Here is a 24,774-nt window from a genome sequence, read left to right as displayed (position 1 = left end):
CTCTTGAATTTTTTGCCCAAATTAAACCAGTTCGCAGTAAAAAATTATTTTACGAACAACTACAGAGATACATCGTCATAAATGCGGACTGGATTTACTGTTATTTTGTAGTTACTACCTGCATTAAATGATTAAAGGGGAATAATCAAAACTAATTTAATAATAACAAAACATACAACATGTAGAAATCATAGTAAATGTTCAATATGTCTACCTTCAGACATTACGCATGCGTCTAGACGTCGGCGCATTGAGCCACGTATTCGCTCAAATATTCCTGGAGTCTCTCTAATTACCCTGCACGCATCGATAATGCGGTTTCTTAAGTCCTCTACATCGCGAACAGGAGTACGATAAACCAAATGCTGCAAATGGCCCCAAGTAGACAAATCCAGAGGATTGAGATCCGGGGATCGAGCGGGCCAATTCTGTGGTCCTCCTCGACCTATCCACTGATTTGCATATGTTTCAGTTAAATGCTGACGTGCTACTTGACTAAAATGGGCGGGAGCCCCATCATGCATAAAAACCATATCCCTTCTGACGCCCAAAGGAACTTCCTCCAGCAGTACGGGGGGATGCACTTTTCTTAAAAATTGAACGTATGCCTCACCATTTAATCGAGGAGGTAGAAAATGAGGCCCAATTAAATAATCCCCAATAACTCCGACCCACACCTTAAGAGAAAACTGTTCTTGATGGTTAGTTTCGACAATAGCGTGATGGTTTTCATCAGCCCATATGTGGTAATTATGAAAATTAATAATCTTGTCCCGAGAAAAACTACATTCGTCTGTGAATTCGATCGTCTTCAGAAAGTCACGATTTCTTCTAATCATTTCCAGCATCCAATTGCAAAATTCAAGACGGTTCGGAAAGTCTCGCGGTAACAGTGCCTGTACTCGTTGCAGATGGTAAGGGTATAAGAGATGTTCCTTTAAAATTCGAAATACCGTCATATGATCAACATTTAGCTGGAAAGCAATCTTTCTAGTACTGGTAGTAGGTTGTTCTTCTATCAAATTAAGTACTGCTGCCTCAAGCTGTGGTGTTCTTACTTCTCGATGGCGACCACAATCCTGCGTTCTTTTGTTGAATGAACCATATTCACGTAATCGTTGATGAAGTCAGACAAATATTCTATGTGAAGGATGCTGCCGTTGAGGATACATTTCAGCATATCTTGTAGAAGCTTCTAACCCATTCCCCTGCGACAGACCGTAAACGTAATGCATATCAGCCATTTCCTCATTTGTGTATGCCATTTTAATAACAAGTGAATTATTAAAGTAACAAATTAAGAACAGAACAATACACAATTAGTATTACTTCAATTTCAAAAATTTACAAACTGACAGCTTGATTCCAATTTAATTGTCAGTATCGCTAATGGCGGCCTACTAGATAAATTAGTTTCGTATTTTCGTTTTATGGCGATATGTATCTTGTTCGTAAAATAATTTTTTGCTGCGAACTGGTTTAATTTGGGCAAAAAATTCAAGAGACATTTTTTTTTAGAATGAAACAGGCTATCGGAAATAAATTTTTAAATGGTAAAAAAATAATAAGACAAAAAATTACGTTGGAAATAAATTTTAGGGGTTGCGTTTTCCACCCCTTACAACCATGGGGTAAACCAAATAAATTACTGGCTAAGTGTCTTTTTGGTAGTAGAAAATGTCAGGTTAATTTCAATATTGTAACTTGTTTAGTGCTTGTGAAAAAAATTGTTAAACAAATTTTATGTACCCCCTTTAAGGGGCTGTATCTTAACAAGGGATGCTCCAATGAAGTTTCTTTATATGAAAGATCCTATCTTTTTTTCGATGAGGAATCACCCCTTAAATGTTTTACACTTATTTAGTTACACCCTGTATAGAGCCGGACGCGATTTTTTGTTTCGGCAAACTGAATTTATCACTACGGTGTATAGTTGCCGAAACAAAAAATCGCGTCCAACTCTATATTTCCTGGCCTATTATGGTCCAACAATATGTTCTCCACAAATTCCAACCCACACGTTCACTTTGAAACTATGCTGATGATCTCTTTCCACCAATAATCTGGGATTATTGTCAGCGTAGTGGTGAAAGTTGAGACGATTGGGTAAGCATGTGTTTGAAAATGTAGATTCGTCAGTAAACAAGACATGCATAAAAAGGTTTGGATTTTCTTGAATTTTATCCAGTGCCCAGTGGCAAAGTTGCAGGCGGTTTAGGTGGTCTTGAGGTAACAGTGCTTGATGTTTTTCAATATGATTTATATACTTCTTCAATATCTTATTTGTCAAGGTTTTGTAAACTCCAAGGTTATTACTTATTTTCCCGACATTAATATTTGGATTTTCAACATCAGACGCCAAAATATTAAACTGAATATCATTATTATTACTTTCATGTCTCCTGGTACTTTTCTCATAATTCGAATATTCTGTTCTTTCAAACCTTTCCTTCACGTTTTCAAAACAGTCAGCACGTGGAAATATCTGTAAATTTGGATTATTTGCTTTGTAAATACGTGCTGCTAGCAAACAATTTCCATGAGCTTCTCCTAAGGCAGACACCATTTTCACTAAATATTCTTTTGAATAGTTCATTGTATCACGTTTAGTACTTTCTGTGAACTCACACGTGAATATTCAATAGAAGGCGAAATGACATGTAAACTGATTGTCACAAATTTTATTGCCTGACAGGCGCTCACTGCGTTTTTCCTGACAAAGGAACGGGCGCAAATCCGGTATTTTGCATAAAAATGGGTTTTTTGCAAAAACTACGCAACTTAGGTATAGGGAAAGTTATTAAAATATTGTAGGGTCTACAGAAAGGCATCTAATGAAATCATAAAACACAGGGTGTTCTATTTGAAAAAGTCGAGATTTTTCAAATTTTAAATTATCAGGTTTGGCACGAGTTCTTTTGCCCCCTGTATATCGCAGGTCAACTTTTGATACGTTTTTTCACTCTACAGTTCCTGAAAAAAAAATAATTTCTAGCTGTCATACAATCATAATTCTGTCAACTAGGTACTAGAAGTGACGAAACATAAGAAAAAAAAAATTAAAAGTCGATTATCTCGAAAACTATCAATATTTTAATAGGGATCATAACACAGAGTCCCGTTAATTTTTCACGTAGAATTCGATAATGCCATAAAAAATATAGGTTTCCATTAAAAAAAATTAAGTTGGTACCTGCCCAGGAAAAACTGAACAACCTGTATATGCAAATATATTTTCATTTTGTGCAGCTCGGGAAAGTAGGCAACTCTGTAGAAAAAAAATTAAGTTATATCTTTTATTAACCTAGATATTGGACTTACGCGCACTACGTGGACACGGTGTAGAGGTCTTTTAATATCTCATGAGCCGCGAAATGCGCGAAAGGCGTGACGTATCCCCACAATTCTTCTAATAAGCACGTTGTGAAAACTTTCACTCAGAACTAGACCATGTGCATCATTACAAGTAGACATGAACTAAGGCGCTCGGGCATCAATAAGGGCATTTTATTATGATATTTGTATTCGGATCAAAGGCTTGTTTACGCTACGAGAGCTCGACATAGACTGTGAATAATAGATGTAATGTTTTTAGGACGTAGAATAATTTAGACGACGGTCGGAATTATGTTTCTGCGCATATGAAGATCAAAGCTCATAAGATTTTAAAACATATCTAATATTAGTTTCCACAGTCATAAAAATGGGGGGAAGATTGTTTACAGGTTTGGTTAATTGTATAATTTTTACGTAAATTTACGTTTTTCGCTTATAACTTTTTTCTGTTCATTTCCACGAGAAAACAGTAAGGTACTTTTTTTCCTTCTTCAAAAGACTTTCAAAACTAGCCCTCGAGCGTCAAAAAATATTGATTAGATCAAAAGTTATAAACAGAAGAAGTTTATTTATGACTTTTGAATTTTACATTTATAAACTGCGTTAGTATTACCAGAACAATTTGGTATCGCATCCTCTCATTCCTTATCACTGTCTAATAACTCACACGAAATCTGGAATCGGTAAGTTGGATAGTCAGAGCATCCATCTTCCACAATCGCACTGATTTTTTTCATGGTAGATTTCATAATAATACATTGCAATCTATCACTTTTTTTTAAATTTCAAATTTGCAACCTGGAAAGTTTTTTTTATTTTTTAGCCTTAGTCGCAAAATGAAATATACGACGCATGCGCGTGATATAGTTATATATCACGGTAGATTTTCACGAAATTCTATTCGATCAATCAGCATTATCTCTTGCGTAGACGTAATAGTTGGTCATTGTTCATCGTAAACGAATTATTAATATTGGCGACGCTATTTAGGGGGGGTTTAGTAATCATTTACAAAGGTTTTACTAAAAAAAAATTTAAAATTAAAATTGTAAAAAATTACAATTACTTTAAAATAACTAATTCCTGCAAAAAAATATATTTTTTTAAAAAAAATTTCATTCGCTTTGCAGGTAAAAGAGGCTACTCCATTGTGGGTGAAATATAACCTACAAAGTATATGACATGATATCTTAATTAAAAAGTTTATTTCTAAACATCACAATTATTGTTATCTCATGCGTATCACCAGTTCTAAAAATATATGTGATAAAACTGCGTTCTTACATTGAATACATTAAAAAAAATTGCCATTTACATTAAAACCGGATGGAAAGTGGTATTTTTCTAGACGATTAAGTGGATTCTACGAAGAACCGCAAATGCGCCAACGCGGTCGTTGGTAGGGTTGATTTTTTGTGGTTGTCTGCAAATTGCTGTTTTGTAACATTTTTGAAGTATAAAATACTTAAAAAATGGTATTCTCTTTTCTCAGATTGAAACCATCAGTAGTAATATGACAAGTGCAATGAAAATTGTCGATAAATTACACTAGTGCAGATTTGTGAAAAAATATAGGCAACTTTTATTCCACGAATCAATTAATACCAATAATTCCTGATAAAGGACAATTCGTGAGTCGAAATATTAAATACCTAAATTCAAAATCAAGTCACCATCTAAATCATGTTGACTTAAAAGTACTTATATTTCTAATGACTCTATCAAAACATAAAAAAATGTATTTAATTGCGAAAACCTATTAGTTTAACAACATTAAGTATATGTTGATTAAAATATATGTAAATAAAAAAGCTCAAAACTTGCATGCCAAATTGTTTTTACAAAAATGCTGATACTTAATTGCAGTAAATAGCGCAATTATAATAATTGCACTATACTTTGATTCTTAATGGGGTAATAATGAGAGTAATAATAGCTCATTATGTGGATGTCCTTTAAAAATGTAGTAAAAGTGCTTATATCTCAAACAAGCTAAAAACCTTTTTAAGCGAATACAATAGTAATATCATCTAATTCAGAGTTAAAAATGACTTTAGATTTTGTCGTAAAAATAGCAGAGATGTATTTAAAAAAATTAACCTGATGATGGCCTCTCGAAGACGAAACGTCAGATTGTAAACATGTTGACACCATTGGATAGAGCGAAAACAGTGGCAGTGTAAATATGCAATTTATTTTAAAATTCATTTTCAAATAAAGCCAGAAAAAAAATAAAACCATTTTGCAAAATTTCGGGTTTTTCCGGATATCTCCGGAGCTACCCGGAATTTTAAAACTTTCTAAACGGTATATTGTTAAATATAAAAAAACACAACTTTTTTCTAATTTGAGCCACCCCGTATCTCTTACCGTTTCCTAGATCCTAATGCTATCCCATCATTATCTTGGACACACTGTACATATAGGTACAGGTAAGTTTCAATTTTGTGAGTCGAATTGATTCTAAGTTATATATTTATTATAAAAAAAAAGTCTTGCTACTGACAACAATTTAGAAAATTGTTCTGAAGACAATTAAAATACCGCTCGAGAAGCATCTTCGAGCTTACTTCCTTTAAAATTCAAGGAAAAATACGAGAAGGTATATGAAATATTTTGTAAGTAGAGGATGACAAAAAACGCACTAAGAACTGATGAAAGAGTAATGCTAGCGTATTTCTCCGAGAAGGTAAGCTATTTTTTATACATAGGTTTTTTAGTGTTTTTCATACAACGTCTCGTTATCTCAGACAAAATCTCTTAAGGCATCCAGTTTATGGTCTACATATGAAAATTACTATACAAATAAATGAAAATATGGATATATCACAATATAAAAAGCTACTTGCCTCTTTAAAACGTCAAAATGACATATACGAAGTAAATAAATCAAAAGGTTTGACTATGAAAAACGTTACTTAACTATGTTTTTAAGAGGCTCCAGGCGATAAGTTCTTATTAATGAAAGTGGTACTAATATTTGGTTTAAATGGGTCAAGTCGGCGTGCAGAACTGTGCGTTTAAGTAACTGTTAAAGATATAAAAGACAAGGGGAAAATTTTGGTTATAACTTTACATAATACCAAAACCAAAAAGAAACGTGTATTTACTTGTAGGATCAGAGTGCAAGGGATGTGAAATTATTTACAATTGAGACCCAAACAAGCAAAACACAATAGATTTTCATTTACTATAATCACGGTAAGTGCACAATACAACTAGTCGGTATCAACTGTTTTGCAAAAATTCCCCAAAGAATTGCAGAATACTTAATACTCCCAGATGAATCCAGTTACACTGGCCATTGCTTGGGCAGGACATATGCCACCTTACTCGCTGACAGTGGAGTTGATATTCAATCACTTAAAAGACATGGATGATGGCAGTCAACTAGTGTGGCGAAAGGGTATATTTATGAAAGCATCGTCAATAAGATGAAAATTTCTAAAAGTATATTTCATCAGCAAGAACTAGTGGCACCTCAAGATCATTCAGGATTGCAGATAGGGAATCTCAATAGTTTTCAGGAAGAACAAGCAGAAATGAATAAAGTTCGTGTTGTTAACATTTCAAATTTGAATAATTGTACTTTTAATATATATAACAATGTCCCAGTATTTAAATAAACAATTTTCTGAATGAAATGTTCAAGCCTTATTTGTTGGAGACGTACTGGTACTTTGACGACATTCCGAATTATTAAACGATACTGATAATAAATATCCCTTCTACCAGAACTAATCCATAAATTCAGGACTAGTGTGGACGTAGCCGTGAAGCGAGGATGATGAATTATTCCAGATTTACATTTTGAACTAAATCCGAAATTAATAGCCTCCAACAAAGGACCTCTGCGCTACTTCTGCCGAAAGTCGTACATCATTTTACGAGGTACATAAATATTATGCCGTCTAGGATTTTGTTTGGCCGTTGAATTGTAAAAGACGAATAATAAATTAATGGAATGGCCGGCAAAAAATAACCTTCTGTAAATACCATTATCCAGATTATTGGCTGGTGCGAGGATATAAAAAAAAAACAGTTAATCCTGGTTAATGGTCTGTTAAAATAAAATTTTCTTGTTGGAATCGAAGTTTACGCTAGGAATGTTGCGATGCTGATTTTGTAACACTTTGATAATCATAATATGTACTTTTTACGTTTAATTTCTAATACAGTGGCGCGTTATCCAAGAGGAATACGGGGCACCTGGGACTTTTAGTCAGTAGTAAGTAGACGTCGAATTCTTTTTAGAATGAAAAGTACATTTTCCAAACGAATTATGTAGGTAATAGTTTTTATAATGCGCCAAACAAAAAATTACAGGATATTCCAAATTTTTTAAAAATTTTTTGAGCCTAAGTTTGTAATGAATTTCAAAGTATAAATCGGAAAACTTCTCGGCGCGAAGAAACATTTTATTTTAAGCAAAAAGTATCATAAAAATTGAAAAATGGATTTGGTGCAATTTTTATTTGAAACATTTTCCCTGTATTACTCACTATAGTAAGTACTACAATAGGTAATATTACAGATTACAGGAGTTATGAAACAATTCGTTTACGTGGGATACCCATTATACAGGGTGTTTGGAAAAGTTGGTACACAATTTAGTGGTGAAAGTAGAGGCAAAAATAGTAAAAAAAAGTTCCTATAAACATCGCTCCGGAGCACCCTTACTGATCCAAATTATAAGACTCCTTTGAAGGACCATATCTCAGTAACGGTGCTCCGAAGGACCAATCTTTTTCACTTCCTTAAATTTCGTACCAACTTTTCTAAACACCCTGTATATAGTTCATTAAAATTTCTAATAAAAATTTCCAAAAATGTTGGAATCCATAAATTCTAAAATTTTTTTGCAAAAATTTCACTGCAGACTCAGATTTTAGTTTCAACAATTCAGTTCCACTAAATCATCAACCAGATATTAGCCTCGTAAGTTGTATCAGTGCACAATTAGCGTTACCAGTTATTACCTCGTTATTTCCACTGTTAAGAGAACGACAATGGAAAATAATTTTGTAAAACATATTCCCTTTGTATGACTTAGCGACGTGTTATTTTAAAGTCGCCATATTTTCTTAATATCAATATGGATGTAGCATTGTTTTATAAAAAATATAAAAATTTACATGACTTATTAAATATTAACTAATGGTGGTAAGTAGATACGTGATTTGCAAATAAAAACTAATTTGTTTTAAAATTATATTTGCCGTTTTAAAAACATAGGTATAGGTATAATAAAAAAAATAAATCGAAATACTATTATGAAACATTTTTTTAATATAGCTTCAAATTTTTACAATTATGTGTTACTACTTTTCTAAGTTGTCGCACTTAGGAAAGTTAAAAGAGGTAATATCAAAAAATTATAAAATACTAAACAAAATATGATTATGATTTTACTTTGTTTTTTTATTATTTAGCAAAAAATCGGTGCTAGAAATAAATATTAAATTAATCCAAAATAAACAAGACAGCAACAAAATTAACCCTGAACAGCTTAAATTTAAGCAAAATCCGATCCAACGTGCTTAGCCTACGCTGTTCAGTTAACTTGGTATGATATGACGGGATGGTAATGGGTAAAAATCGAACTGCCAAGTTTATTCGGCGAAGAGAGAATAAGTACGACATCATCGCTTTATTTTGGTTTACGAAAAGGTGTTTGTGCAGAGTAAGACCATATAAAGATACTTATTTATTTGTGTTTTTAGTGATGATACGGTGAATTTACGTGTTTTCATTATTAAACTGTGATATTATGAAAAAAAAAAAAAAACAAGAAAAACGATTCGCGAACACCACCTATAAAAGTAACGCGCAAAGAGCGGTACTTCATAGCGGATGGTGCTTGTTCAGCGGCGGGGTATGAAAATTACTGAAAAAAAGGTTAAAAATGTCAGGTTTTAAGATGGAATTTGAGAAAACAAACTTATGATACGTGTTTCTAAAAACCAAAGGTAGGCCTCGTATAAATATGACCTTCGATCAAAGTTACACCCTCTATATCCTCGAGAGATTGGTATATATTTACCGCACATCCTGGATGTATGTACCTACACACGTACATATTAGAAATATTATTCGACCGTGTCGACCTAGTTGCCCGCGATCGGCCAGCCAACACCGTTCCCGTCCGGGAACGCGTTATTCCCGTTTTTCTAATTATAAAATTAGTGCAGTGATTATTTTTTCAAACAACAGGCCGGCGGCGGCGGGCGGGAGTATTCGGCGCGCCCACATCTAGGAAATTACTTAATTTCCAGTGTAAACATTGTTGCGCTCCCGTATCAAAACAAATTGGCGAGCGTTATCCATCTGGGTTGTTAATTTTTTAATTTAATTAAGTGGGTCTTTGTTTGTAAAAGGGCAGGGACTGGTGACACGAGTCGGCTCCCGCTCGCCGACGGCGACGGCAGCACATGAGCACCGGACACGCCGTAATCTGACGGGTAATTTACGTTTAATAACTTTTACTGGACTCTTTAATTTGGCATTTTCATGAATTTTAATGGAAATATGTAAAAAATTAAAGTTACCGAAACACATATTAAAGTAATGCCACAGCATGTGTCGAGTGGAAGTCCCAGGGATAGCACTATCAACCCTGGAACAACCAATAATATAGAACACTAAAGCCGGGTTCACAGAACTAAAACTGTCGCTAGCGACACTCCCCTCCCCTTCTATTTTCAAGTGTCGTTGAAAAACTTTATATCATTTTAAATGGTTCAAAATCTGTGGATAAAAATCCGATTATTAGGTGAGTGTGGATAAAATTGATTTTTTTATTACAGGTAATCCATATTATACATTTTTCGAAATTGTAGTATTCGGATACGACGTTTATTTAGACAAGAATTAACTTTGGTGCTGGGAGTAACTAAAGGAAATGCGTTTAAATGAAAAAAAAATAAACACAATTTCACATTCACCTTTATTACTATTCATTTTCAAAAAATGGTCAGGTCTCTCCAAACACCATGCATACACAACAAAAACAGTTAAACCTAACCTCATATAAATTGGGAGTGTCGAGTGAGTTAGAAAATTTAAACTTCACAAGATACCAGTCAGCGACAGTAAAGAGGGAGATACGAAAAGGTACAGCTCGTTGATTGGTGAAAATTGCTGTGGCTGGCGACAGTCGTGATTCTATGAAGCCGGCTTAAGTGCCGTGTATTGCTGACGGATTATATTCCGCCATCTCCTGTTGACATAAAAATGGAATCTGGTCGTTTTTACTATTGTCGTCTACAAACTACAAATTTATTAGTATAACTACTGGAAATAATAAATATTTACAAAGCTGTAAAGACAATAAGTAAAAATTTAATTAATTGGTATATTTTTACGAGAAAAATCAAACTCAAAAATTGTTTTCTAAAAAAATATTATCAAAGTCAAACAATGTTCTTCGATACCACAAATCTAGGTATCCAAAAGATCTGTTGTTGACACATTTATTAAAATTTATCAAAGTACAGTCCGTACGATATTTGTTGAGAGAGAAATCCAAGAAAAGAATAAGCCCATAAAGTTCTGTTATTGGAACTACTGTAACAATTTACAGCGGCAGCGGCATGCCTTGATATTTTCCCCGTTATTTTCAGAATATTAAAATATAAACACGATACTCTTCAACTGGGAATTAAATTCCTTTCTTTTATTTTCACCTCCATTGATTTATTTTAATAAGAAACTATAATGAAGATGAACGATACACTTACAAGGAAACACGCCTTCGGAACTACAATGTCTTTTTACCTCCGGTGTCGAATGCGGTTAATTTCATGAAACTAACGCAGGGGTCTTCTTGGACTTCTATCTCAATAAATATCGAATGGACTGTACTCAAGTTGGAAGTGCAATTTTTTGTACTGAATTATAATTTTATATTTAATTTAATTTAATTCTAAATGTACCTACTATAAAACAGCAAATTATTATTTTTTATTCATTTTCATACAGCAACACATGTATGATCTTTAAAATTGCCACTGTCACGTGGCAAATGACATTTGCAAGTAAAATTTTATCGTATAGTATAATTTTTTAAATATTTTGGGTATATTTTATGTATTACACTATAAAGGACCATTATTATATTTCACGAATTTAACATGAAAAATGTTTTAGTAAATTAATTCCCTTAACTACTAAAAAAATCTCGTGTTAGCGACAAGTATTTATATAACATAAATGTTATATTTCCATAAAAAAATCATTCCGCTGTTGCGTATCGCAAGAAATATTAATCTATTCTCGGGATCCAGACATTAATCGGCCAATCCAATTAAGTATCCTGTCAAATAAAACCATTCGTCATAATCCTTCTACCGCCCATAATAGCCTCGATATAGCCTTTCCGGGCTTACACGTAAACTTTTAGCGACTTATAAACATTGATTAAGGTCTCAGAAGCACACTAAGAAAAATGTTCCTGTATCTCAAAACCAGTGGCTGTAACTTTTCGCTAAAGTTACGTCTGGATTTAGAAAACACCCCGTACATCCAGATGTGCACATCAAAGTGAGCACATCCTTTTTGCGTTCCCTCTTGTAATTGTCTACCTTAAGTAATGAAATAATAGAAAGCTTACTTGGCAAAAAATATTAGAAGACGCGATAAATTTAATGTCTCAACTTTATATACTGTAATGCGCTGAAATACCGCAATCCTGAATTTATTACGAAATTGTTGAAACATCTAACATAAATTTATAACCAGCAAGTAAAATAGCAATAAAATAGTACTTACACTGTTCGTAATTTATCGCCTTGTTCTTTTTATTATTTATGAGCGTATTATATTTAAATAATGTTCCAGGAACGAATATTTCTTATCCTATAAATCAGTGGTTCTTAACCTGTTGTCCAAGGGGGTCTGCCATCTCTTCCCAAGGGGTACGCGAAGTTTTTAGGAACATTTAATCACTAATAACAACTAATTAAGAAAATGCACTCTCTTCAACCTGAAAAATTTTCCAGGACGAAGGATAGGTAGGTAGGGAGTCCGCGGTAAACAAAAAGTTAAGAACCGCTGTATAAGTACATAGATAATATTTAAATAAAAATATTAGATATCAAGAGGTCAACACACCGAAGATTTTTTCGAGTTTTGCATGAGTATGCTTCGGTAACATAGAAACTCCTCCCCATTTACAAAAGCGTTTCATTAGCTTTGAGTAATGATGTTCTAAACAAACTTTAATTACCCACAAAATAAACGTCTTGAAAATTGTACATTTGCGATAAAATCTAACAAGAACTTTGAAATGTGGTGGATGGTATGAGAATGTAATTAAAACTTCTGCTAACTGTTGGAACATAACTATTTTAATTGAGTTAGTTCTCAGGGCAATTTCCTAATGAACAGGAATATGATACGAGGGAAGTGTATTTTATATATTCAGATGGAAGGAAGGTATATTTTATCATTAATATTATTACTAAGCACTTAATAAAATATACAACGCAAATAAAACAAATAGTGATGGATATTAAACGTATGTTTAAAGAAAAAAAATAATAAAATGTAACAGTAAGTATCTGACTCAGTCACTCCAAAACTTATTGTAAGAGTAAGAAACGTTCTATTTTAAACACTCTATAAAATGTGGTGATAGCACTTGAAATTCATTTAAAATTATTAAAACGTAATTTTAGGATGGAATGAAAACATCATGAAAAATATTCGAAATCGAGAGTCTAACTAAACTGAAAGATGCTTTGTACAAAATAAAAGTGACAGATAATTCGAGTATAAACAAAATATCCCAGGAAAACCTAAATGGATATGATACAAACATATAAGTAAAAAGTCATATAATAAACTTACACTATAAATAAATAGAATTCGTGATTTTGGCCTACCAGTTTTTAAGTGGATTCTGGTCACACACACACACAAACACACAAAATTGTATCGTAAATTCGCTAACTACAAAACCCACGCTTATCGAATGTATTAGTCATGTATTAGTGATTATTGTCTGGCAGATAGCATTTGCATTTGTTTTTAGGGGTGTTGCCTGAATTGGTGTGAAAGTGAACATCGCATATGCCTTGCATCGCGATCGACGTAAGGTGTGAGGTTATGTTTTTAATTTTCGCTAAAAAGTCAGGGTTGGCTCCACCGCTACAAATCCTACGAACCATATAATCTAAAAGAAAAACCTAATTACTTTTGTTATGTACATAGGTACCGAGACCTACCTAATAACAAGTAGGTATAACGGACAATCCCCATAAAAATCATTAACAGACTTTCTTGGCCTATTAACCGGAAGTCGCTTCCATAGGTAGGTATACCCCTTTCGGGTTGTAGGTATATCGATCTCACACCTAAGACTTTGAGGAATTCTGTAAGTCTACAAGAAATCTTGCTCCAAAACTACGATAAAATACCCCAATAACCAATTCAAGCACCGAAATAAATTTTGACTAAAGAAAAATGTAATAATAAGGCGTCGGTGTCGATGTTATTGCCCGATTTTTTTCAGAAATTAGTGTTGCTTTCCCTTAGTTGATTAGATAATCGATACATGCGGTTTTGGTGGAGGATAACATCAATAACCGCACAGGAAATAAGGTATAAGTCGTGATAAAGTGAGATAAAATGTCTTAATCAGGGTAAAGGACACACAAAATATGTAGATGATATATACAAGCTCAAGTTCTATCACAAACACAGTAAGTTTATCTGAGAAATGCCAGAAAGTTTATCCATGTAAGTATTTTACGTACCTATAATAATTAAAAATACACTTTACCTAGGTATGTGGGAATCAAAAATATGTTTGTTTAACAATCCCTCTATATTCAAATTCAGGGTGTTGCAATTTCAAGTACGTATATGTATAAATCGCAACGTTTCAAAAAAACTATGTCAAATTCCAACTGTTGGTAGTAAATTGACGATCCCTTAAAAACAAGTATCGTTTAGTCGTTAAATTCGAAGAAAGTTTACTCACAATTTACGTTTTATTTATTTTATTAATAATAGTCAAGTTATGAATGACTAAAGCGAAAACGTGAAAAATGATATCTTGAAAGGCTTGTTAAATGAAATAGAAATAGATACATCTTTTGCATTCGGTGATCCTTCCGTTTAGAAAAACAAGCACTGTTATTTTTTCTATAATATATCAAGATTTTTATTATCTGTTAATAAATTAATCCATGTAATCCAATACAGATGAATCCTACTAGCGATTAAAGAAGCGAAAAATGGGCCGTCATTCAAACAATAACAAAAACACGAAAATCAAACAAACAAATTAGAAATAAATTAGACCCAGTTAGCACTTTAATCGTAGTAGGTGTAGTTGTTTCCAGTCTACTATGATCTGTCATTCACAGGGTGACTGACCTAGCAACTTACCTAGGATCGGGTAACACAATTTTTTTACTGGCCCTCGCAGCTGGGGTGCATTTGCTTTTTTCCATTGCCATAAGATAGCTGACATCAGCTAATACAGCTTCCAGGTCCGCCATTTTGCAGTTTCACTTCACTTTTCAGCTCAAATATACATTATTTTTACACCCTACACTACACCACCACTAATCACGCACGTCTACCGGTCATTATAACAACAAGGCAACCATGAAATTACATAATAATGATGTGAGAGTCAACGGGGAATCTGTCACTTTCAAATTTTTAAAGTTCCGACCCTGGATCATGAAGAAATTTGACGTACATTCGACACACAACTTACGAAAATTCAACACCGACTGATTTTCGTGGAGAACTCGCGGATTCCTACGGCGCAGATCGACAATACTCGGAAAACAGCTGTTTATCGCAGACAGCTGATTACTACAACACCAACTTTACCACATGAAATATACCGCACAAAGATATATACAGCTTTGCCCCGAATATCCACAAAATGCAACAAGTTCTCTCAGAAATTTATAAACTACATTATTGCATGTAATATTACCGCAAAATTCGTTTAAATAAAATAACAAGACTAAAAATAAAGTAATATATTTTTTTCTATACGATTGGTCATCTTTGTTCACAAAGTGTCAAAATTAAAAATGGCTGTAAGTGTTGACAGCACCGAAATTTTTAGCAATCTGTCTTCAAAAATTGGAAATTTACTATTCGGACGTACAGAAGGCGATTGGAATATACTCAGTAAAACTCTAGACGAGTTAAATTCCATTAACTACCGTTATACCGTGGTAACAAGTCCTACTGTAAGTAATATCAAGGTTATAACCTCATTTTTTAACAAAACATCTTTTTTAGAAAGCTGTTTTATTAGTCAACCAATGCTGCAGTTTTATACCTACCGATGACAAAGTTTTAATTAGGAAATGTAGTCAATTGTTGTGCAATCTTGTCAATCGACAAAATGTTATCGTGGAAGGTAGGACGTTGACCATTTCTGTGCAGTGGTGTTTGAAAAGCCTTAAAATAAAGGATGATGTTGTGATTTTGGATATTTTACAAGCACTAGAAGCATTGCTAAGAACTAATGTTAATAACATAAGTTCAGTAAGTACGATTACGATTCGAGGGACAAAATTAACGAATAATATTTTAGCATACCAACTGTGTTACAAAGGATATATGTTTACTCATACAGAACAGGAAAGAAGAATGTTCATTGGAAACTTTATTATTATGTTTACAGTGTTTGGAAGCTTGTACTGCTGTGCCTAGCGATTACAAGTCAAAAAATAATGATGATTTTTCTGTTCATTTCGATTTATGCGCTAAGATGTTTATGTATTATTTAAGTAAAAAGCCTATTGCTTTCGATGACGTAATATACAGCAGAGTAAGTAATTAATTTTTATAGATGTAATTTAAAAAAAAGGATTATCTACATGATTTGTAGGTATTAAAAGTTTGTCTAAGTGGACTTCAAAATGTAATAATTCAAGATCCAGTTTATCTAACGCAGCAATTAGGTGCCTTACTAGGAGTTATAAAAACGTACATGTTATATGGTATCAGAGGCGTTGATTATATAGTGCCACAAAAAATACTACCCTCTACATTAAGTGTACCGGAGGTACCTAACAATGTTCTTAGAGAAAAAAAAGGAGGAAAGGTAAGAAAATAATAATATTTATAATTGTACAGGGTATTTCTTTCTTCTAAGTAAACTTATTTCCAAAAATGTCTGCTGTAGGAGTTAAGTTTTTTTAATTTACCACAGTTGGAGAAACATAAAAGAATGCAATTTGAAGTGTTGCTTTATTTTATCATAGGCTTTCCTTCATTGATATTTTTAATCATCAGCGACCCTTGAAAGTGGTTGAGCCTTAATGATTTTTCATTATATCTTTTTTACGAAATTGAAAATCTGCCGTTCAAAAAATGCCATTTAGAGACTTACTTCACTTAGAAACTTTTGGGCATAACATCGGTAGCTGGTGTTTTTGGGCATGTATATCAACATTAAAGGCAGTATTATTAATTTTACAGCTTACAAAGCAGAGAAAACACAGATCATCTGGTGCTAACAAAAAACAAACTCGAAATACAGAGGAATTGGTTTTCGAGAACAAAACGACGGGATACACACCTGCTACTACCTCGTTAGAATACAATTCTGACGGTGGCACGAAGTAAAACAATTTTAGATCGTAAATGATTTGTAATATTTTACTTGCATCTTCATTTTAGTTGCCCAGTGGACTCAAGTAGTAGGATAAAAACAAGCGATTCGGACTTTTCCGATAGTGAAGCGGGAAGGACCGCAAAAGTTGGTCACGTTCATAGCAAAATACGACAGGCCGCTTTATATTTGTTCTACGACGTTGTTAAGGTACAAAAAAATGAAAATGTCAAAGAAATCATCATGAATTTGTCTTAATTCGGAACTACTTTTTGATTTTAGCAAAGCGACAAGGCAATGATATTTTCGTACTGGACGAGTTTCATTCCAGAAGGAACGATATGCGGACAGCACAATTTAGTAACGTGTATTTTGAAAGATCCGTCACCCAGGGGTAGAATGGCTGCGCTAAACGTTCTGTTACTGCTTCTGACCAGCTCGAAATTATATCTGTCACAAGCGGAATCGTGGTAATACTAAAATTTCATTGAAAACTGGAACAAAATTTTAATTGTTTTCGTCAATTTAGTGAAAAATCCACATCGTTCACTCCGTTCTCCGTTATACTGGGCTTCATGTTGAAGGAACTCCACAAAGGACTTAGCCTGGCATTGAACGAGATGTCGATCCCTGTTCTAACGCAAGTTCTGAAGTGTTTCGCTGCTCTAGTACAGGCCACTCCTTATCACAGGATGTCCCAAGGCGTTATCACTAAAGTCATCCGAAACGTCAAGAGTTTTGTTTATTACAAAGGTTTGAAAAATAATAATTAATTTAGACGTGGATGTCACTATATAATTTCAGATGCATCCGTTCAAGTGACTGCTCTGATTGTTCTCGGGTGCATTCTCGCCTCGGAGCCGGCGATACTGGAGACTAAAGATGCGATGTTAAGACTGAAAAAAGTTCCGGGGAGTTTCTCGGAAAATAAACGGAAAGACAAAGAAAAAGAAACCGAAAATTCGGTAGGGGATACCTTTGACTTTGCTGAATTTTCCGATCCCGAAGAAGAGGAATGCGTTAATAACGATACCATTCCCTGGCTGCTTAAAAGGTGTTTGAATAATTTGGGCGTAAATTTCCAGGTATGTTGTAAATAGAATTAGTTTTATTAAAAACAAATATTACCGAGCTTAATTTTTCTTTTGTTAATTGCAAGAGTATAGTTAAAATATTTTTTTAGTCAAGTAGATAGTTGATTGATTCATGTTTGAAAGTGTTGTCTACGCCGTCACTGGGCAGTTCTCTGAATATATAAGGTGTAAGAAGTTTGACTGCCATTACTTCAGCATGAGATAGAGTAATTATAAATAAACAAAAAGTTGTATATTACAGGGGCGTAAGATTAACAGTTTTCAAAGTACAGCGAATATTAATATTGGGGAGTTTCATTACAATGTGACAACAGCGCCACGTGTGCACGTGGCAAATTAATTGGTCCTACGGCAAAAATGTAATCAAATATTATTATGAAATATTTCGTCCCTCTTATCACGTAGGGGCGTATAATCCAAGAAATGGATATACACATACGCCTCTACGTGATAATAGGGACGATTTAGTAAATATCAAGATAATTGTTTTCTAGTTTTTAAATAAATAAAATAAAATTTATTGATTTTGTAGTACGAAGATACTGTTGTGTTGTGATTTTAGCTCGAATTTTAGTAATCATGAATCTCTTAAAACAGGAATTTAACTTTTAATCAAATTATATATTTGAAAAATATGTAATTAAAGTACCCAAAGATTCACGTCATCCAAATAATCATACGTATTAAAAATCATTTAGGTACTTACCAAAAGCAAAATTCAGTAATTTTTGAACACACAAGTACAAATCGAACTACAACATATCAAAATGCCCACCACCATTTTTGACGCACGCACGACACCTTTGAATCCAATTTTCACGCACTCGCTGGAAAACACCTCAAGAAAAGGAAATAGTGGTACGCAAAAAACACTCAGACCCAGTCCAATTCCAGATACCACTGAATTGCGTATTGTTGAACAGCTTAGTACCTCGTATTATCCGCCGCGCCTTTGTCACAATGCTCAATATGAATTTTATCGAATTTTAAATTTATTACAACGCTAATTATTTTTTAGAATTAAGCATAAAGAAGTTAAAAAAAATTATAAACATTGTATTTTATGGTATTCTATGCACGCAATTATATCAATATTCCTTACTTAATTAATCCAACTTTTGTACATCAAGTTGAAGAATTTGATCATTTTTTTCTTGAAAATGGTTGAGTTTAGGACCCATGTCATATAAGGTTTTTTTGTTTATTTTAATGTATTCTCTCGTCTGTTAAAATTAAAGCAGTCAAACTTCTAATACCCTGTATGTGCGTAGTTTAAGGGCTCTTATACACGGACGGTATTTTGCCGATCGGTATTTAAAACGATCGGCAAAACAACGACTAAAATTTTTAATTACACAGTTAAATATATCTTTACACACAAACGTCGCTGTCAGGTCTGACGGTCGGCTACGGACCCGCAAAAAAAAGCCCGTGTGTAAGAGGTGTAAGTGAACTACATTATACCAGTCCACCTGATGTGATATGACAACAGAGCATTAGGATGACAAAAAAAAATAACCAACGTAAATTCTGTAAAATGAGAATGTCCGAATATGTCACCGCTTCATTTTATTGCGTTTATTTTAGATTTCAGTTTATTAGTTTGCAAAGAGGTATTTGTAACACAGAATTCCGCGAGTATTAGTTTTTACTTGAATCGAAATAGAATTTGTATAGGGCAATATTTTGTTTTATTAACAGTTGTCGTAATTGAAGAATAATAAAACAGAGTTTATTATTTCATGACAAAATGAAAAAAAACTTATATGCTGACATTAATTTTTGTTAATTCTACCTGTTGCTAATTAATTTTCATTTGTGAAGTGTTTTTTTATTGTCTGGGATAATGTCTGTAATTTAAATTAATATGAAAAAATAAATATTGATAAAACTCTTCATCGATAGCAAAACGTCCAAGGAAACGTGGATTTTATTTTTATCTGTGAAGAACCAAGTTTCCAAGAAATTTTTAAGTCTTTGATATAAAGTAATTATTTAAAAATGTTTGTTTAACACTAATAAAGTTACTTAATTCAGTATGTTTTTTGTGTCATAAAACATGTTTTTGAATTAAGAAAGATGAGATTTGACAACAATGCATGGCCATACTTACAAAATGGATATGTGCTCACGGATATCGCACACAGTTAGTTGAACTTACATTAGTCTATAAAAAAAGTCACTTTTTGTGACAGAACTTGAGAAAACAAACTCGCGACATATGTTTCTAAAGGTCAAAGGTGGCCTTCTTATAAATGTTAATCTCAATCAGAGTTACTCCTTGTATATTCCAGTCCAACTTAGAAATAAGATCACTAGATGGCGATAATCCCCAAAAATCCCTGTTACCCTTTTTAACACTAAAAACGAGAGAGTAACAAAGATTATTTAAGGGTATTGCATAGTCTCGGTCCATTTTCTTGACAATTAAAAAAAAAACATTTTTTTTTAAATTTAAGCCTCATATCTCATATCTTGAAAACAAAGCATATTCAGCCTGCGCAAAGTTTTTAACTGATTTTCCTAGCCACTTCTTTGTTTTTCTGACCGACAAACATCTTTCAGACCTTGCCGATGTGTACCGAACAGAAGAACGTAATAATACCGGCACCAGTAAAACTAGAATCTCTACAAGTACTGTCCGCCATGAGCCGAAATTATTTTGACGTGCTGATGGCGCCACATATCACCCACATTGTCCGAGCTCTAGATATATCGCTCTCTGACAGATACACGGATCTGAGACTGCACGCGGGACGGGCGGTGGACTTTTTAGGGCAGGCGATGAACAGGTACATCAGCAGCGAAGGTATGTCTAATGATTCTAATAAAATTTCTTTCAAATAAATTTTGGAGTTTGCAATCGAGCAATATTTAACATTAACATTATATTTTAGATACCAAGGATGTGGTTTCCATAGAACAGTGCCTACAGTTTTGGCAAACGTTGCTGAACGGGTCACTAATCGAACTCCTGCAAAGCGAACAACACGCCATTTTGAGAGCGGTGGGTTGCGATTGTCTAGGAAGCGTGGGGGCCCAAATATTTGAGCAACTACCGGTAAGTGCACTCATATTTTTATCCAACTTGTATCTTTTAATTGAAAAAACTTGTATTTTCAAGATAATTTTCTCTTTTAGAGAGATAAACAGATTTTGTGTGTAACTTTGTTATTTTCGTGTACGAGAGACGAGGAAAACAGCGTTAAAGGCGCCGCTGTCAGAGCTCTTGCCATATGTGTGCTGTATCCGTCTCTTAGAGAAGTAAGTTGAAATGTTAAATTTGATTATAAACTCATTTTAAGACATTTTTGACATGGGTATGTCAATTAAATCATTGGTGCAAATGGTGTCATTCCGCTTCTCTTTTAAACACCCTGTATCACATCTTTGAACTTAATTATTTATACAAATTCGCGGTGTTAAGTGATTTCTTAATGGAAGTCTTTCTGCATCGACTGAGATGCTATAACTGCATTTTGTTAACATTCCTTGTAAATTTCCAACTGTTCCTTTAAGACATTATTTTCTTAGATGTGCGCCATTTACCAGAAGGCCTATCCCTCGGTTATTATTGTATTTATTGACTTACATGTATACAATTTTTGCCGCAGATGCACTTTCATTGCACAGAAAATATACTTTCGAAATATCTACCATTTCATTGTTTGTTTAAACCACCATACTTCACTTCATCACATCACAGTTCACTAAAAATATTAGTTAAAACACTTAAAAGCACTTAAAAGAGAAACACCGACCGTAGAAATAACAAATCGAGACAAATATGTAAACGTGCCCTTCCATCCAAGATCGTAGAGTTTGGTAATACATGGCCCTTAACATTATTTATAGAAAATATTTAAAAGTGAAAATACCTTACAAAATTTAGAGTTCAGACATGACTCCAGTATATTTATATAAATATTTAAATACAAACGCTAACTAGTTTGCAGCGATTTATTCAGGCAAATAAAATAAAAGCATCGATCAGCCGGAACAAAGTCTAACAGAAAACTTAAATGGAAACTGAGAAAAGCCATGTACGACTCTGTTAAGAGGGCTCTATACCAAATAGCCAAACAGCAATACATTTTTATAGATTTTATTACACAGTTTGTCTAAATATGAATTAATGCACAAATAACAAACTTTCCCCCATTTTAATGCAGATTTTCTATAAAATGGACTTAGTTTGAAATTGCAATTACTTTTTGGTGTAAAGAAATTTGTAATTTACAATGCTAATTACAAATTTCTTTATAACAAAAAGTAATTTGAGTTTCAAACCAACTCCATTTTATAGAAAATCTGCGTTAGAATGGAGGAAAATCTGTTACTTGTGCATTAATTCATATTTAAATAAACTGTAATAAATTCTATAAAAATGTATTACTGGTAGGCTATTTGCTATAGAGCCCTCTCAAAAGCCTGAACCTCCCGAACTCTGGTTTTGTTTACCTTCCAAGTATGTGAGAACGGATGAATTTAAAAATAAAATCGATATTGATTCATAAATATTTGCAATCATGTCTGAATTTGTGAAATAATAAATCTGCACGATTTTAGGACCCTGGGTTTGTAGTCGATACAGCAGAAGCAATTTATCGTACATTGAAAGACGAAAATCTGATGGTTAGAGTAAAAGCTTCTTGGTCCCTGGGAAATCTAAGTGACGCTTTAGTTTTGAACAGGTAATCGTCCATTACAATACCCATTTTTCCACATGAAAATTACAATTAATTGTATTTCAGGCAATTTGTTTGCTTGGAATTATAGAATTGTATGTAGACATGAGTAAGTTGTTCGTTAGAGAACTTTGAAAGTTTTGATATTTCATGTTCATATAATTTAATTTAATGTATAAAATTATTGTCTGGATTTTCCGAAAACTAACTAATTTTAACTTATAGTTATGTATGTCAAAACATCGGAAAATATTTTTATTCACAACAAAATACAACCTAACAAAATAAGCTATATTGTAAAGACACCAAAAATCGGTAAAATAAATGCGAAAACATAAAAGCAATCTTAAAAAAGGAGCTCACAAAACTGCTTAGTGACGTTAAAAAAATAAATTTTGCACTCCTAGAAAGCCCCATGTTTGGAAAAAACGTTACTTACAATTTTGTAAGACTCCAGCCAAACAAACTATTTGTTTAGATTAAAAATTCTGTCGTAGCAAATCTGGGGAAAACACCGAAGACCTACCCGAAAACTTTGTACTGAAGTTGCTTCAAGCCAGCATCAGCGGAGCGTCCGACAACGATAAAATAAAAATGAACACCGTACGCGCCATAGGGAATTTGTTGCAACTGATCACTTTGGAATTGATAAAAAAAGTTGAGTTTGCTGAAGTCACCGAGCAAGCTTTCGCCACTTTGGTGAAGACGAGTACGACGGGGTCTAATATGAAGGTGCGATGGAACGCCTGCTACGCCTTAGGAAACGCCATGAAAAATCCTGCGTTGTACCAGGATGCCGTCATTTTGTCTCGTAATTGGCAGGTAAGATATGAATTCCACTGAAAAAAATAGTAGTTCTATCGTCCCGTGCTTGGATAGTACAAAATTACTTATAAACAACAGAAACAAACAGAAACAAGAAAATCAAAGAACAATTCCATTCATTTCAAATTATCTCAAAACAACATCTTTTTAACTAATAATATTGTAGGAAACAACTATTCCGTGGGTTCCAGCCCAACCAGCATTGAATTAAACTCACAGTATCTAATAAACGGCTAAAACCATTCGTCAATGGTCAATGGTCACCAGACATATACCGGTTTTGAGTTTTTTAGTTCTCATCAGTATTCGAGTAGGTACAAAGTAATGCTTTGTGTTGGTAGGTATTGAGTAGCAATGAAATTCAAAATATAACTTTTGCGTCATTAAACAAATAATCACTTTGTTTAAATGATGCTCAATTGTTTTCCGTTTGCAAAAAATATCATCCTTTTAAATATCGGAAGATAATTTCGGACCACCCTGTACGATATTTCATGAAAAATATCATTTTCCTGATTTCAGGCGTCCGCCTTTAATTCCTTGATGGAGCTGGTCATGGGTTTTCGCAACTTCAAAGTAAGGATAAACGCGGCCGTTGCTTTGTCGTGTCCTACAGAGCGAGAACACTACGGTCAGTTCTTCCTATCCGTATGGGTGTCTCTTCTTAGAGCATTGGAGAATTCACACAACATGGAAGATTTCAGTGAATACAAACACAGAGATCACCTCGTTGAACAGGTAAGGTTTGATCTTACTCGCAATCGTAAATGGAGATTAGTTCGATTGTATCGAAATTTCCGTTTCAGATCTGTCTGGCATTAGGTCATCTCACCACGTTGCTCCAAAAAGATGATCTGCTGCAACTGGAAGACACGATCGAGCTGTACTTCGACACTTTCAAATCGCATACTCATAAGGTTTTAGAGAGGCTGGTTCCTGAAAGGTCCACGACGCTTTTTTCCACTTCTTACACTTTGTCCACTTTGTACAAGCAGACCGATTTAAACGCGAAGCAGAAATGTGTTTTACAACGTTTAATGGATATTTTCGTGCCAGAGTTTTAAATTGTGATTTATCCTTTTTTATTATGAAGTATACGTTTTATCGAGTAACTGAGATGTTTTGTTTTGTGTTCATTTCAAATATATCAGCAGTTTTCTGTGTATTACAAAAAAACGGGACAAAAAAGCGGGCAATATGTAATTTTCAGCCAGAACTATTCACCTGATTTTATGTA

The 24,774-nt window shown here is 33.7% G+C and overlaps 2 protein-coding genes across 2 annotated transcripts in view; one reads left to right on the top strand and one right to left on the bottom strand.

Moving 5' to 3' along the window:
- LOC108903923 (G protein-coupled receptor kinase 1) overlaps positions 1-15,091 on the bottom strand; it is a 365,345-nt gene extending 350,254 nt beyond the window's left edge. The window contains exon 1 of the mRNA XM_023457355.1: positions 14,731-15,091. Within this exon, the coding sequence (XP_023313123.1) occupies positions 14,731-14,843 (113 nt within the window). The 5' untranslated portion in view covers positions 14,844-15,091. The remainder of the gene's footprint in view (positions 1-14,730) is intronic.
- A 304-nt stretch (positions 15,092-15,395) lies between these two features.
- Positions 15,396-24,649, top strand: LOC108903942 (HEAT repeat-containing protein 6). The gene is made up of 16 exons (XM_018706295.1): positions 15,396-15,557; positions 15,610-15,858; positions 15,908-16,144; positions 16,205-16,420; positions 16,798-16,940; positions 16,999-17,140; positions 17,213-17,400; positions 17,460-17,683; positions 17,735-18,015; positions 20,590-20,833; positions 20,922-21,085; positions 21,166-21,288; positions 22,594-22,718; positions 23,210-23,534; positions 24,060-24,275; positions 24,344-24,649. The coding sequence occupies exons 1-16, from the start codon at positions 15,396-15,398 to the stop codon at positions 24,599-24,601; spliced, it is 3,297 nt and encodes a 1,098-aa protein (XP_018561811.1). The 3' UTR covers positions 24,602-24,649.
- Positions 24,650-24,774: the final 125 nt, after the last annotated feature.

The sequence above is a fragment of the Anoplophora glabripennis genome, unplaced genomic scaffold (genome assembly GCF_000390285.2).
Source record: "Anoplophora glabripennis isolate ALB-LARVAE unplaced genomic scaffold, Agla_2.0 scaffold111, whole genome shotgun sequence".
Lineage (NCBI taxonomy): Eukaryota > Metazoa > Arthropoda > Insecta > Coleoptera > Cerambycidae > Anoplophora > Anoplophora glabripennis.
The sequence above is the reverse complement of the archived record's forward strand: the minus strand, read 5'-3'. Positions and strand labels throughout refer to the sequence as shown.

What these genes read in the sequence shown, in the direction of transcription:
- LOC108903942 (XM_018706295.1), top strand. Translation starts at nt 15,396, where the DNA reads ATGGCTGTAAGTGTTGACAGCACCGAAATTTTTAGCAATCTGTCTTCA. An exon ending in GAGTTTTGTTTATTACAAAG is followed by an intron (nt 17,684 to 17,734) that starts GTTTGAAAAATA and finishes ATATAATTTCAG; the next exon opens with ATGCATCCGTTCAAGTGACT. An exon ending in GAGATCACCTCGTTGAACAG is followed by an intron (nt 24,276 to 24,343) that starts GTAAGGTTTGAT and finishes TTTCCGTTTCAG; the next exon opens with ATCTGTCTGGCATTAGGTCA.